Source organism: Trachymyrmex cornetzi, unplaced genomic scaffold, assembly GCF_001594075.2.
Source record: "Trachymyrmex cornetzi isolate Tcor2-1 unplaced genomic scaffold, Tcor1.1 scaffold185, whole genome shotgun sequence".
In the NCBI taxonomy this organism is placed as follows: Eukaryota; Metazoa; Arthropoda; class Insecta; order Hymenoptera; family Formicidae; genus Trachymyrmex; species Trachymyrmex cornetzi.
The window spans coordinates 123,321-140,627 of record NW_017296473.1 but is presented as its reverse complement, the minus strand read 5'-3'; the positions used below and the strand labels follow the sequence as shown (position 1 = coordinate 140,627).

The window sequence follows — 17,307 nt, the reverse complement described above, 5'->3', positions numbered from 1 at the left end:
CCCCCCCCCCCCCCCCCCACCCCTTAACGCCTTGCTGACTGCATGAGCAACTAGTTAACATCTAGCGTGTACGACACTGTGTAAAGGAGTGACCGAATATATTTATTATCTATTTCTATTATAAAGATTTGCCTATTTCATTGTGTACCGCCCTGCTCGTTTTCCAATACTTCCTCCGTTCCCGGTCACGAACCACCACCTGTACCAATCTCGAGGCTGAGCAGTCGGTTATTCGGGCCGTCCGTATTCATGATCTTGCTGAGATTTTTGTGATTCAAGAAAATCTTGCGAGTTAACTTCGCGAAAGAGTGGCATACTCTCTCGTGCCTGGCGCTCAAAAATTCGGTGTTGAAAGTACGGATAATCGGAGATTGTAAAATTAACTGACATCACCGATTCTGAGTGGAGAGTAGTGAAGACTCGAGAAATTGCAAAGAGTTGAGATCACGAATGCGCGACGAAGATTTTGCGCCACGCTCGTGAGTACGGTCGCAATATATATGTATAGATGTAAATGGAAAAATCCTAGAATTTTTTAGGATAAAAAACTCGGAAAATAATGATTTTTTTTCTTCAGCTTTGACAGTTTCTTACTCGGATTTTTTTTAGCATTTCACGATTTCGACGCTGTATTATTGTTCCAGAAGTTTTAGTTTTTGCACTTATCCATAAGATTTCTGTGTAAAAATAGTTACGAAGATTAAAATATAATATAATGATTAATATAGTATAATGTCGATGGCTATAAACATAGCTTACTTTTCACTATTATTTGAATATTTTATAAATATAAATTAATTCCTAAAGACTCCTTAATGATACAAAATAGTTAGAATAGGGCAATAGGAGTCAAGCATGATAATTATTGTGCAAACCAATACAGTTAATAAAACAACTTTATTAATAATTAATCCGCTTACATGTTTCGGTTCACTTTTGAGCCATTCTTAGAGACAATATGATGTTGTAATTACAAAAAATTTTTTTTTTACAAACTAATCCATTTTAGTGAGCCACCTCCACCTATTAACGGAAACTATAATATAAAACTAACTCTAATAACAATCCAAAATGTATTAAAATTATTAAAAGGTAAATTTGTTGGAAGCAAAAACGATTTATTCTAAAATAATAGAAGGTAGCTCACTAAAACAAAAATTCATCATATCGCAAACACTTTGCTGAGGATGGCTCAAAATTGTTAGACGAAACGTCCAAATTAGTGTAATAATATATGTTATAAATATAAGATAATTTTACGCAACAAATATCTAGCGTTGACTCCAAATGCCCATGGTTGTTTATACATTTAGTTTGACTAATTAACTGTTTTTGTTGTATGCATATTGATTGTAATTATACATATTTTAAATTTAATTAGTGAGCAACGTTCATCGAATCTCTAATTACTCTTGAATCAATATTATATTGAAATGTTGTATCAAAATAATTAAAATCTAGAGTACAAATATGCAACCAATATGCAACAAAACAGTATCTATTATGTTTATAAAGTATTATCTGTATTAATAACATCACTTATTTAGCTTTTAAATATAAAATATCTATCGTTCAAATAATTATATTGAAATAACTATATGTTTTTTCATTAATTTTATGTAATTTGGTCAAAGATATCGTTATTTATAATAAAAACTAGTTTTTTAGTCGATACTTTTCTCCGAAATAAAAAATACTGTTACATCTCTATGCATAATTCATTTCTATATCCGAGAGAAAAGGACAAAATCTAATCAGATCAAATTATATATCAGCATATCAAATTATATCTGATCAAATATGCTCAGATATGACTTCTCATATCAGATCTGATAAATAAGAACGAACCGTTCACCTAATTGCAAAAAACATCTAACTTCTATCGGAATGTTAACTCCACTTAAATTAATAAACCATTCATTATGTAAAGAATCAAACGTATCTGAAATCAAACGTATCTTACAATGTAAAGAATCAATTTGTATTTGAAAGGTTTAGTCTCTACAAGATTTAATCACCAAATGATCTTTCTTCACACGTTAAAAAAATTTATAACGGATAAAAATTTGTTGTTTAAAATGTCCTATTAGAAGATCATTTATAAGATCAATTGCTTGGACTGTGAAGGCATATGGGTCTTAAGATCCACAGATTAAAAGACAGCTTAATACGAGAATTGAAGAACACAAGTCTGATATTAATAAAACAAAAAAAGTGGATTATTGTCGGTTATTTCTAATCATCGACTATTTAAAAATGATTCGGTTGAGATCACGTACAAATTTATTTAGAATAACGAACTATCCTTTATTAAGAAAAATATCTTCGAAATAATCCATATAAAAAGGCAACAAAAAGGTTCAAATAAGCAGAGTGATGCGGATACTTTCTAATCATATCTTTTCCCATCCTTGATCCCTTCTCTGCTTAATAACTCCTACTCTCCTTACCAATTGCCACCCTCCAAGTTTAGTTTTATCTCGATTTTTTACTTTTACTTGTCTTATTACCGATTCTAAATACATCCACATTGGAAATCTATCTTTTTTGTATTATAGTGACACATTTGCGATATAAAGGTATTTTTTTAATATCATTTTTTCTTTCTTTTCTTTTTTTTCTTGGTTTTGTTCTTGAAAAAATTATATAAAAATGTTCCATTATACAAACTAATCTGTTAAATTTTGTAATTTGATTTGCAAATAGTTTTCTTTGTATTTGATATAAAAAAGACTCTGGGCTATACATTTTTTCTTTGAGACTCTATTAATTTATTTGAGATAATCTACGATGTCAAATCTAGACACACCACTACAATGTAAAATTTAAAGAAGCAGGGCTATGTTTTTGAACAACGAGCAGTTTGGCCGCGTCATCTTGTTGCATAATTAATTAAGATTATTTCATTTTTGGAAAAATGTATAATGCGTGCGTACTAGGGTTGCAAGTAATTAATTACTTTTTAAATTACACGTTTAATTGACAATTGAAACGATTGAATTCAATTCAACATCATTCTATTGACGATTGATTTAAGCAAATTCAATTAAAACTTTCCGATTGACGATTGATTCAAGTAAAGTTAATTAAAAGACGTTTAAGTGACATTTGAAATGAGCGAATTTAATTCAACATTATTCTATTGACGATTGATTTCAGCAAATTTAATTAAAACGTTTTGATTGACGACTGATTCAAGCGGAATTAATTAAAGGACGTTAAATTGAAAATTAAAATGGGCGAATTCAATTGAACACCATTCGATTGACGACTAATTCAAGTAGAGTCAATTAAAAGATGTTTAATTGAAAATTGAAATGAGCGAAATCAATTGAACATCATTCAATTGACAATTGATTTAAGCAAATTTAATTTAAACTCGTTTAATTGATTATTGAATCATCGATCAATGAGCGTGCATTATAACGACAGGTTGAGCAGATACGCGCTTATTCGACGATTCTTAGAAATTAATCTCGTTTAATATTGCAAAAATTGCAAAATATTTTTGGCATGGTGGAAGGAGACAAGATGTAACAGTATGCAGACTATACGTCATAACCAGCCAATCAAATACTAATTATTCAAATGCTAGCCAATCAAATGCTAGCATTCTATTAGTTGAACAAATTGACTACTGCGCATCCTTGAATTGTTACACCTTGTCTTCTTCCATCATGGCTGTTGATGATTTTCTTTACCAGTTGGTGGTTTTTAATATCCACGGAATAAAAAGGAAGAGATCAAAGTCTAGAATGAAGACCTGTTTCACCTAGGGTGCGTTCGCTCACCCTTTGCTTTTCACGTTCACAGAAATAACTAAATTTATAAAGTCTCGTAATTGATTTCTGAAATGTTGCGTCAATATGGCGGAAGTGCACATAGTACACGATTTCAATACATAGTACACAATGGGTGAATTGGATGCTGCTATCTTAACCGTGCAAAATTTTCATAGACATTTATCGGTATTTGTTCTTTTTTGCTCGAGAATGTTGAGATTATTTCACGTGTGTTTCATTTTCTGAATTGTACTTACATGTATCTATTGCGCACTTTTATGCACTACACTTTTTACACAAATAAACTTATGTCATATGTGTCAGTAGCAGTCAACTTATATCTGACAAAATCAGTGTTACAAAAGTTAATTTATTTGGCTATACATAGCGTCATCAATCAATCGTCAATTAAATGATGTTCAATTGAATTCGCCTATTTCAATTGTCAATTCAAGGATTTTTAATTAACTCCGCTTAAATCAATCGTTAATTGAATGATGTTCAATTGAATTTGCCCATTTTATATTTCAATTAAACGTCTCTTAATTAACTCCGTTTAAATTAATCGTCAATCGAAAAGGGGAGGATCCCGTTTTCCTACAATCCCGATTGCCTACAGCTTCGTTTGCACACAAGACATTATTGTACACAGCGCATTGCACACACGACATTATTGCACACAACGTTTTGCACACAGGACATTATTGTACACAGCGTATTGCACACATGACATTATTGCACACATGACAATATTGCACACACGACACTATTGCGCACAGGACGTACACAACGTATTGCACACGGCGCATTACACACACATTATTGTACACAGCATACAGGAATAGCTCATCCAATCAGAATTTTAGATTTAGAAGAATATACCAATAACAGTGAGCGCTCACTCAACTATTGAGTCCGCTGAATGCGCCCATTGGGTGTATTCAGTGGCTGCGTTTAGCAAACTCTACAGTTGAGTGAACGCTCGCTGTTATCGGTGTATTCTTTTAGATCATCCAATCAGCATTTTAGATCTGAAAGAATACATCCATAGCGCTCACTCAACTGTTGAGTGCGCTGAACGCAGTCAGTATGACAATCGCTCACTGAGCGGTCATATACTTCTGGAGGCACCCATTGTACGTGTATACTTTTAGATCATCCAGTTAGATTTTAGATCTAGAAGAATACGTCAATAGCAGCGAGCAGTCACTCAACTGTTGAGTCTACTGAACGTAACAGTTATTAAATGAAAAATCGAACTGCGCATATGCAGTTAGATTTTTCACTAAGTAAAGGTATCATTACATGGGATCATCAAGCGTCGAGCATCTATGCAGAAACTTATTGCACACAATTCTGAAATTTCTTATTCCAGCTTCTTTAAGCAAAATAGTAAATTAAGAGAGGTTATGTTTTAATATACACTATCCTGGCGGGAAGGCTCCGATTGCACACATTACATCTTGCACACATGTGTCGCTAATAGGCCAATTTAAAAATAAAATATTCCCATTGCTAAAGCAGTAAAAAATTACTAGGCACCAGCTAATATGAGTGGTGTGTGCAATCGGGATTGTAGGCAAAAGGGATCCTTCCGTAATCGAATTCAATGCGTTTCAGTGAAATTATTCAATATATCACTGCGCATGCTCTGACGCTCGATGCTTGACGTTCCTAGGCTGGGTTCGGGGAGACGCTATTAGCGATATTTGTGTCTCCATCATCCATTAAATGTGAAACAAGGATAGTGTAACACAAATAGAGTTGATAGCGCGCTTTCCGAACGCAGCTCTAGAGTCCCGTATAGGGACTCTAGATGCTCCCATGAAAAAGCACCTTATCGTGAGCTTAGCATTCACCATAGTACACATGAGGTCTGTTTTTTATTGCCGCACTTTCTGAACCAGGGGGTCGATTCTGTATCTTCAAACAAGATGAAAATTACAAAAGTGAGCAAATTTACTAGGTGTTGACCATTGAAATTATCAGTATTCTAGTAAATTCGCTCACTTTTGTAATTTTCACCTCATTTCAAGATACAGCGATCTCCTGTACACACAGTGCAATAAGTTGAAGTGAAACAAATATACGTTTGTTTCACTTTAACTTATTGCACTGGTTTAGAGTGCAGCAATAAAAAACAGACCTACGGTACTGCCAAAACTCTCTATTCCTGTATGCTGTGTACAATAATGTCGTGTGTGCAATGCACCGTGTGCAATACGTTGTGTACAAGCACGTCCTGTGCGCAATAGTATCGTGTTTGCAATAGTGTCGTGTGTGCAATATTGTCATGTGTGCAATATTGTCATGTATGCAATACGGTGTGGACAATCACGTCCTGTGTGCAATAGTGTTGTGTGTGCAATATTGTCGTGTGTGCAATACGCTGTGGACAATAATGTCCTGTGTGCAATACGCCTTGTGCAATACGTTGTGTACAATAACGTCCTGTGCGCAATATTGTCGTGTGTGCAATATTGTCGTGTGTGCAATACGCTGTGTACAATAATGTCGTGTGTGCAATGTGCTGTGTACAATAATGTCGTATGTGCAATCTGTGGTGTACAATAATGTCGTGTGTGCAATGTGCTGTGTACAATAATGTCGTGTGCGCAAAACGCCATGTACAATATTGTCGTGTGTGCAATACGCTGTGTACAATAATGCCGTGTGCGCAATGTGCTGTGTGCAATAATATCCTGTGTGCAAAACGTTGTGTGCAATAATGTCGTGTGTGCAATGCGCTGTGTACAATAATGTCGTGTGTGCAATGCGCTGTGTGCAATAATGTCGTGTGTACAATACGCTGTGTACAGTAATGTCCTGTGTGCAATACGCTGTGTGCAAACGAAACTGTAGGCAATCAGGATTTTGGTCAAACGGAGCCCTCCCTTCAATTAAATGACTTTTAATTCTTTTTGTCTTCATTAATTATTAATTTTAAAAACTTTAATTGATAATATGAACAACTCTGGTGCGTACTAACATGACAATTTTTTTTTACATCTTTCACAAAACATTTAATTCAAATGAGTGCGTTTCGGTTTATGTTTCAATAATATTATAAATTCTTATAACACTGAAAGTGGCCTATTGTTATAAAAGGTTGAAACGTATACTGACAAAAAAATTATTAAATTTTAATAAATTTTTTTTTTAATAGTCCTAACGGAATATTTACTAAATGTAAACATATTTATTAAATACAAGAACTATTAGTTTATCATTTTTTTTATTTATCTAAATATTCATTTACCGTGAGTAAATATTCCGCTAGGATTATTCAAAGAAATATTCAATAAAATTTAATAAATTTTTTTCTCAGCCTATGTTTGAAAATGTGAGATATTAAATTATTAATGTCAGCATAAATTTCCAGCTTGACTCTCAAGCCCTTACAGCGTTTTTCATTGGCAAAACTAGTGCACATTAAAGCTGTTGTACACTATTCTAATCTAAATATAAAAATGAGATATCTCAACTGATAAAATGTATTTTATACATTTATTTTATACATTTATTTTATACATTCATTTTATACCAAAATTTATTTTATCAAATATCACAATAAAATATATCGAATATTTCACGGTTTAATTCGTTTATATATTTTTATTAAACGTATATCTTTACGTCGATTTTTGTACAACGGCTTTAATGTGCACTGAGTGCACACTAGTTCTGCCAATAAAAAACGCTATTAATCTGTTAGTTTTAAATTTTTATTCATCAAAGCCTTATTACTTATTTGGAATTAAGTTTGAATATATAATTGTTAACAGAACAATCGATTTACTAAATCAATTGTTGAAATATAAATAGAGAACAGGCTAATGAGAGTTTTTTCGCGGTAAGTCGTGCGAGCAAATGATTTATTAAATACGAAAAAATCAGACGTTTCGGCTTACATTCGAGCCATCCTCAGTGTATCTGATCCATATACAATCAAAATTCTTAGCTGATTTGATAGGAGAGTGCCCAATCATTCCGCTTCATTTATAAAGACACCAGGTTAACAGATCAGGCGACCAAATAAATTGAAGATGAATTCTATATAAATAATCCAACCATTATTAAGCTATTAAGGAAGAATGTAAAATAAATGAAAACTTTAGAAAGAGAGACAGATCACTCACGCATCAAACCATGAACATAATCAATTAAAAATTAAATTAATTTCGCTGTATATCCGCATCCATACTTAGTAATAACTTGTGCATGTCAACAAGACAACAGTTAGCAATCAAATGAGTAACTGTCAAAGATTTAACTTAAGTGTCGGTTTTCATGTAGCTATGAGCATAAACAATAAAAAACAAAGACGATACATCCGAACATTACAACCATAGAAATACGACCTGGTGCAACATATCATTGAAATTAATGTAAATTGTCAAGAATCGAAATATACGCGTGATGCAAAAATTCGGTGTCAGATTGAAGACTTTTATCTTCAATTTATTTGGTCGCCTGATCTGTTAACCTGGTGTCTTTATAAATGAAGCGGAATGATTGGGCACTCTCCTATCAAACCAGCTAAGAATTTTGATTGTATATGGATCAGATACACTGAGGATGGCTCGAATGTAAGCCAAAACGTCTGATTTTTTCGTATTTAATAAATAATTGGCTCGCACGACTAACCGCGAAAAAACTCTCATTACCCTGTTATCTGCTTATATTTTGACATTCTCGAGAGTTTATTTGTATTTCTTATGTTCTTCGTCGAGGAAATTGCCGTCGAGGAAATGGGTGTCTAGATGTTCGCCGCCTGGGTGTCTAAGTACTGTCTGCATTCGCCGTCGAGAAAGTGGGTGTCTAGGTGTTCGAGGAAATGAGTGTCTAGGATTTTGTTTGCCGTCGGAGAAATGAGTGTCGTGATCAATGCCATCAGTCGGCGGTCTAGGGCGATTGGTGTACAACAGCTTAATTCGACGCGTTTTTGCATGAAACGAAAGAATCTGGCAGAAAAAAAGTGTACGCTTTGCCTCGTGAATCGAGATATTAAGCGTTAAAGTTGACAACCATTGGTTTTCTCGAAAAGTACTATTCTATCAAATGTTAATTTTCTTCTTTACAGGATTGTACTGTAAATAAAATGTACTTGTATTATTAGTTGAACGCAGCATAAAATTTCAAGCATAAAATTATTCTTTTCAGATCCTGGTTAGAAGCCGTAAATAATGAGAAATGGACTAGAGGCCCTTGTTCCTCTTAGGCCGGTTGCACCAACGTTACTTTGATTTTAAGCGAAACTTAAATCTCTCTCTATCTTGTTTTAAAACCGAAAAGTGACAGGGACAAAGAGAGTTTTAAGCCTTGCTTAAAATTAAAATAACGTTGGTGCAACCGGGCCTTAGATTACAAATAAGTTAGAGGAATAAAAAGATCTTATCAATTGGTTGCTGATATTATTTTAATTAAGAGCACATAGAGGTATAGTAGTATACAAAAAATAGCCGAATATCGTGAGATAATGACAAATGTTAATCGTTCAGTGTCGGATCATGAATTTGGAAGGTCATACAACAGCAGAACGTTGAACCAGAGCTATACAAAAAAGGTATAATTTATATATTCCAAGCAATATTTGCATATATTTAGCAAAGAAAATTTATGCATAACGTATACAAAATATAGAAGACCATCGTCTTGATATGATATCAAAAACTGGCGCCAAGTTAAATTCTACTATCACAAAATAAAAAATAAAACCGAAGTATTTTATAAATTCTATCAAGTTAAATTTTATTAGTATAAGACGATGGGGGTGGTGGTGGGATTTTTTAATTGAGGAATAGTAACTTTAACCATATACGAACTTACCTTTTTAAAAAAAGGTAAAGAAAGCGCTAAGCGTGCGTGCTTCTCGTGTGGAAACCACCATTTGGGCCGGTTTCACCAACGTCGTTACTTATGGTAATCGGCCGCGGAACTGATGACTAATTGCGTTTGCTGTTTGATGAAATTCTTTGTATATGATACATTCCAACCCGAGTTATAATGGCTTCAAAATCCCCTTCAAAATTTATTACATGAAAATCATATCACAAAATATATGTATCATCTGTATAAAAGATTTGATATCAACAATTATGGCCAAGTTAAATTCATATTACTGTAATAATTATTAATGATATGTATCATTCCTATAAAAGATTTGATATCAAGAACTGGCGCCAAGTTAAATTTCAAAAACAAAGTTTTTAATAGCCTAGTCAGTTGAGATAAAGTCGACGAGTCCCATTTTCAATAATATCTAAAAATGAATTTCGTAAAAAAAGTATCTTACATAATAATAATTATATAATTTGCGGGAGGAATAAAATATTACTTATGGTAATCGGCCGTGGAACTGATGACTAATTGCATTTGCTGTTTGATGAAATTCTGTGTATATGATACATTCCAACCCAAGATATAATGGCTTTATTCCCCTTCAAAAATTATTACATGAAAATTATTATATCACAAAATTTACTAAATCTGATGATATATGTATCATTTGTATGAAAGACTATTTAATCGTATACAAACTTACCTTTTTAAAAAAAGATAAAAAAAAATGTTAAGCGTGTGTGCTTCTCGTAAAGAATCACCATTTGGGCCAGTTTCACTTAATCGGCCGTGAAACTGATAACTAATCACGTTTGCTATTTAGTAGAACTAATGAAATGTATCATTCGTATAAAAGATTTGATATCAACAACTGGCGCCAAGTTAAATTTGACCATATTATTCCTCCTAAAAAAAATAATAGTAACTTTAATGTTTTTCTTAATTTATTTAACTCTAATGATATGTATCATTCGTATAAAAGAATCGATATCAACAAAATTGGCGCCAAGCTAAATTCATCAAAATTTTATCAAAATTTTATGTATTATTCGTAAAAAAGATTTGATATCAACAATTGCCGCCAAGTTAAATTCCATGTAATTCGAATACCAAATTAAATAAATAATATTAACTTTAATGATATGTATCATTCCTATAAAAGATTTGATATCAAGAACTGGCGCCAAGTTAAATCCCACTTCTTTATACCATGCCAAATTAAACAAATAATGAATATTAATCTAATGTATTATTTGTACGAATGATTTGATATCAACAACTGTGGCGCCAAGTTAAATTCTACTATCAAAATGAAAAGTAAAACTCAAGTGATAATATCTGTAGAGAATTGTTTCATTTATTTCTTAAGTTCGCGTCTGCTATGTCGATAACGTTATTAGTTTAGTGAAGCATCGCCAAGTGATGAGGGCGTTGCATGAAGAAGTGAGTGGTAGTCGGGTTGACGGCCATTATGTGTGAGTTCTCAGGGAGTAACACCGTCATGTACTAAATACATAGTAATAAAGATTGTTAATTACGCATTACCACAAGCATTATATTCATTCGCTCAGTGTATTGAGCAACATTGGTCCTTCGAGCCGGATGCTCGGAAAATAGTTCGAGCGATTTTTTGGTCATCAAGAAAGGAAACGAAGCATTAGTACCACGAGGATCGTAACGGCGTGGCATAGCATACAAGACAAAATGGAAGCGCTGACAAAACTGAGAGCTAAGCGAACAAATATAAAGGGTCAAATTACGTCCTTTATTAGATTTGTTCGAGAACATAACCAAGAGAGAACAGAGCAGCTGCCAGAGCGTATACAGCGAACCGAGGATTTATATAACGCATACAATGAAGCACAAACGCTTATAGCAGAAATTAAATTGGAAGCATTAGCAGCACGGGATCCTGCACCGAGCCAGGAGGAGTTGCAGATGTTGGATGCAGAATTGACTAGAGAACGGCAATCGGTAGAAGACGCTTACTTTGAGCATTGGGCGATAGCGAAGCGATTGGTAAGAGAGAGACAAGCAGTGCAGGTATTGCCGCAGCCAGGGCAACAGGTAATTGACAATACCCATAATATTAATGTTAAGTTACCAACATTGCAACTTCCACAATTCAATGGTAATTACGATCAATGGCTTATGTATAAAGACACTTTTATATCAGTTATTCATGCTAATACAAGGTTAACAAATATTCAGAAGTTCCAATATTTACGCAGTTCTTTATTCGGAGACGTTTTACAAGTTATACATACCTTAGAAACCACCGATGATAATTATGTTGTAGCATGGCGTTTAATTACAGAGAGATATGAAAATAGAAAGCTAATTATAAATAAACATATTAAAGAACTTTTTGAGTTACAGCCAGTAAGTAAAAGCAATCATGTTTCATTAAGAAGTTTTATCGATGCGGTGCGTACCCATGTTAGAGCTTTGGAAGTACTAAAACAGCCGGTCACTCATTGGGATACCATCCTTATTTATTTACTTATCGATAAATTGGATTATGCTACTCGAAAGGATTGGGAATTCGAGGTTAGGAAAAATGCACCAGATACTATGCCTACACTGGAAACGTTTATGGAGTATTTGGCCGATAGAGCTCACACATTAGAATTAGTGGAAGGTACGAAGAGCAAAACGGAACAGGTAAAATCTATGATGCAAAAAAATTCAACTAAAAAGGTAACCATGGCAGCCGTGCCAAAATTTAAATGTGTATATTGCAATGATTCACATCATATTTCAAAATGCGATAGATTTAAGGCATTATCGGTGTCGGATAAACTAGCTGAAGTACGAAAGCGCCAGTTATGTATAAATTGCATGCGTAAGGGTCATTTTAAACAAGCATGTATGACATCTTCTTGTAGATTATGTTCTAGGAAACATAATACTATGTTACATATAGACAAGGAAGAAGCATTGGAAAATCGACGAGCACAAGGGCAGACATTAAAGATCACAGAAAAAGGGACCAGTTCTAGTGAGATGGTTCCGACGAAAGGTCCAGTACAAAATTGCGCTGTTACCGATAAGGAAACAAGGATAACCGTGCATGCGACCAACGGGCCCGATTCAATAGTTTTTATAGCAACGGCTAAGGTGTATATCTGCGATGAGAAGGGCAGGTCGAATGTTTGCAGAGCTATGTTAGATCCTGGATCCCAAAGCAATATTATAACTAGGAATATTGTACAAAAACTAGGTTTAAGAACTACAGAGAATATTGTTCCGATTAGTGGCATTAGCCATACGCGCGTCACAGCAAGGGAGTCAGTAAAAATAAAAATTAAATCAATGCACAACGAATTTACGGCTGTGGAAAATTGTTTAGTTATGCCTACTATAACAGTTAAGCTTCCACAGGTTAAAGTCGATACGCAATCTTGGAATATTCCTTCAGAATTAAGTTTGGCAGATCCCAGTTTTCAGATTCCAGGAGAGATAGATATTCTATTGGGAAGCAGTATTTTTTGGAAAATATTAGGCACTAGGCAGTGGGAGTTAAGTAACATATTACCTAGGCTGCAAGAGACACAACTAGGATGGATAGTAGGAGGAGAGTTAGTAGATACACGAGCACACAGTACTACGCGAGTCTGTAACCTCGTTAGTAATGATCTTAATCATCAGCTAGAAAAGTTCTGGCAACTAGAGGAAATACAACCAAGAAAGGCGGAGCATAGATACTCAGCGCAAGATCAAGCGACAGAAGAATTCTTCTTACAGACGGTAAGGAGAGATACAGACGGTAAATATATCGTATAATTACCTACGGATGACACTATCATACTAGGAGATTCAGAAGTTATAGCGATCACGAGATTTTTAGCAATAGAGCAAAGACTCAATCAGCAGACACAATTAAGAGAAGAATACCATCAGTTTTTAGAAAATTACGAGAAACTAGGACACATGTCATTAGTTGCAGCATCAGATTCTAAAGCAGTAAAGGAGATATTCTACCTACCTCATCATCCAGTGATAAAGAACGATAGCATAACAACAAGGTTAAGGGTCGTTTTTGATGATTCGTCGAAGTCATCAACAGGAACATCGCTGAATCAAAAATTATTAAGTGGACCTAATTTGCAACAAAATCTGTGGAGTATAATGATAAGATTCCGATCACACCAGCATGTGATAACAGCGGACATCAAAATGATGTTTAGGCAAATATGGGTGGCAATGGAAGATCGAAATTTGCAAAGGATTGTTTGGAGGCAAGATTCAGCAGAGGCTCTTTAAACTTACACCCTGAATACAGTAACATATGGAACAACGTGTGCACCGTACTTGGCAATGCGTTGTCTGCGACATCTGGCGACTCAACCCGAAGCAATCACGCTACCGGCAGCAGCGGAAGCCTTAGAACAAGATTTCTATATGGATGATGTGATAACAGGTAGCCCCACCATAGAGCAGGCTATCGAGTTAAGAAAAGAATTGTCGGAACTACTGGGAGCCGCAGGGTTTACACTCAGGAAGTGGAGAGCTAGTGATTCGAGAGTATTGCAAGAAATGACACAATGATATGAGGAAGAGCATCTGTTGGTTTTGGACGCCAACCAGCCTCAAAAAACATTAGGCTTGCTCTGGAACTCCTCTGAAGATACATTGCAGTACGCGGTAAAGCTAAATGAAAATAACCAGGCAACTAAGCGTAGTATTCTATCAAAGATAGCAAGCATTTATGATCCTTTAGGGTTAATTGGTCCAGTGACTGTTACAGCCAAAATCACCATGCAAGACTTGTGGAAACTAAACATAGGTTGGGATGAGAGAGTGCCGCGTATGCTTTATGAGACTTGGTCAAAATATTATAACTCATTATTAGAGCTTAATAGTTTTCAGATACGAAGATGTTTTAATCCACAGAATCTCAATCAAGCAATTACCATTCATGGCTTTGGAGACGCCTCAGAAAAGGCGTATGGCGCTTGCATTTATTGTGTGTATGAAACTAAACAGGGAAACTATCAATCTTACCTTATGTGCTCAAAATCCAAGGTAGCGCCATTGAAAAGAGTGTCCATGCCTAAGCTAGAGCTATGTGCAGCTCTACTATTGGCTCGATTAGTCGCAACAGTAATTGAAGCAATAAAACTGTCAATAAAGGACACATATTTATGGAGTGACTCGACGATTACACTTAGCTGGATAGCTACTTCCCCACATAAGTTGAAGACATATTATGCGAACAGAGATACAGGCCTTAACAACAGGATGTCACTGGAGGCATGTACAATCGTCACAGAACCCAGCAGATGTGCTATCCAGAGGTACAACGGTGAAGGAACTGATTGAGGATGAGTTATGGTGGTATGGGCCGCACTGGCTTCCTTCTAGAGATCAGTGGCTCAACATCGCGAGTTACACTGCAACGGAGATTACAGAGACACAAGAGAAGGTGATAATCACGGTGGCAAAATCGCAGGAGATTCTACAGATATTCATCATTTGATAAATTAAAAAGAATTATCGCCTATTGCCAAAGGATGAGAATTAGATTATCAGAACAGCCCAGGTCGAAAACGCTATCAACCGAAGAGCTAAGGAGAGCCGAAACCACTATTTGCCGCATGGTTCAACATGAATGCTTTCCTAGAGAGTTACATAATCTAAAACGGCAGGAACTAGTGCATTCAAATAGTCCAATCGCAGCTCTTAACCCATTCTTAGACGAGGAGGGCATAATCAGAGTCGGTGGTAGAATAAAACGAGCCGACGTCCCAGCGGATCAGAAGTACCCAATAGTACTACCAACCAGACACCACATTACGGAGATTCTGTTAGCACAAGAACACAAAAAGTTACACCATTGTGGGCCGCAACAGTTATTGAATGCTGTGCGGACACGATACTGGCCGCTATCAGGTAGGAGAGAAACGAGGAAGGTGGGTAGGAAATGCATTCCATGCTTTCGATATCGTCCAAACATACCGGAATTAATAATGGCAGATCTTCCAGAATCCAGGGTTACAACAGCCAGCAGGCCATTTATAGTATGCGGAGTAGATTACGCAGGCCCCTTCAACCTAAGACAAAGTAATCGAAGAGGCAGGATTCCTGTCACCAAAGCATATGTAGTCGTTTTTGTATGCTTCAAAACAAAGGTAGTGCATCTCGAACTGGTAAGCAGTCTGACTATGGAAGCTTTTATGTCAGTATTTCGACGTTTTTGCACCCGGCGGGGAACGTGCGCACAGGTCTATTCGGATAATGGCACCAACCTTGCGGGTGCAGCAAGAGAGTTGAAGGAAATCTATGAGTTTCTACGCAAAGAAAAGGATCAGATCGAATCGCAGTTGGCCGCACAAGAAATACAGTGGCATTTTATTCCACCACGTTCGCCGCATTTTGGTGGACTGTGGGAGGCGGCGGTTAAGAGTGTAAAGAGACATCTTAAGATCGCAATGAAGGATTTAATTTTTACGTATGAGGAATACTATACGCTATTAGTAGAAATTGAGGGTGTATTAAACAGTAGGCCTTTAACAGCCTTATCAGCGGATCCAAATGACCTAAACCCCCTCACTCCAGCACATTTTTTAATTGGAGCACCTTTACAAGGAATAGCCGAATGGAATTACTTGGAGACACAAACTAACCATTTGACTAGATGGAAGCATATTCAAAAAATACGTCAGCACTTCTGGCAAAGATGGCAGAAAGAATATCTGCACCAGCTGCAGACTAGAACCCGTTGGCAAAAGGGAAATGATCAGGTGGAAAAAGGTGACTTGGTACTACTGATAGAAGATAATATGCCACCATTACAATGGAGATTAGGGCGTATCGAGGAGATGCAGCAAGGAGAAGACGGAATAATCCGAGTGGTAACCATCCATACGGCATCAGGAATGCTCAAGCGAGCGGTAAAAAGGGTTTGCGCCTTGCCTAAAGATTAACAATTCTATCGTTAACTTCCAATTTTTTAAAATATTGTTTATTATTAGTATAGGTTATTAATAGTACTCTGGGAATCTGAAAATAAGGGATTTTCCGATTAGATATAGTTTATCATTTAATTGTTTACTCGCTCTTTATACAACTTAATTGACCTCCAATTAATATCTCTAGAACTAAGTAACGACTACTTTATTATTAGCATTTTATGTTATATATTTTATTTTGTATATTTTAATTATTATTTGTATTAAAAATGTTCTTTCAAGGGGGAGCGGCATGTAGAGAATTGTTTCATTTATTTTTTAAGTTCGCGTCTGCTATGTCGATAACGTTATTAGTTTAGTGAAGCATCGCCAAGTGATGAGGCATGAAGAAGTGAGTGGTAGTCGGGTTGACGGCCATTGTGTGAGTTCTCAGGGAGTAACACCGTCATGTACTAAATACATAGTAATAAAGATTGTTAATTACGCATTACCACAAGCATTATATTCATTCTCTCAGTGTATTGAGCAACAATATCTTTATTATTTACTTAATCCAAATGGTACTATCTTTAATTTTTATGCAATAAAACCTAAGTATACGTATATTTATCGAAGAATCTTCCTATTCCAATCCAAATGGTTTAAATTCCTCTTAAATGAAATTATTATATCACAATTCATTCAAAGACATTTCCTCTTCCAATTAAAGTAGTGGTTATTTAACTCTCCTTCAAAACATTATACAAAACATTATCACAAAATTGCGTTAC

At 35.3% G+C, this 17,307-nt stretch overlaps 2 protein-coding genes across 2 annotated transcripts; both read left to right on the top strand.

The window, feature by feature from the left end:
- Positions 1-11,327: 11,327 nt before the first annotated feature.
- Positions 11,328-13,889, top strand: LOC108759438 (uncharacterized). Its single transcript, XM_018504889.1, has 2 exons — positions 11,328-13,392; positions 13,438-13,889. Exons 1-2 carry the CDS (start codon positions 11,328-11,330, stop codon positions 13,887-13,889), a joined length of 2,517 nt encoding a protein of 838 aa, XP_018360391.1.
- Positions 13,890-15,139: 1,250 nt separating this feature from the next.
- LOC108759437 (uncharacterized) lies at positions 15,140-16,552 on the top strand. The gene has a single exon (XM_018504888.1). It carries the CDS (start codon positions 15,140-15,142, stop codon positions 16,550-16,552), a length of 1,413 nt encoding a protein of 470 aa, XP_018360390.1.
- The last annotated feature ends 755 nt before the right edge of the window (positions 16,553-17,307 follow it).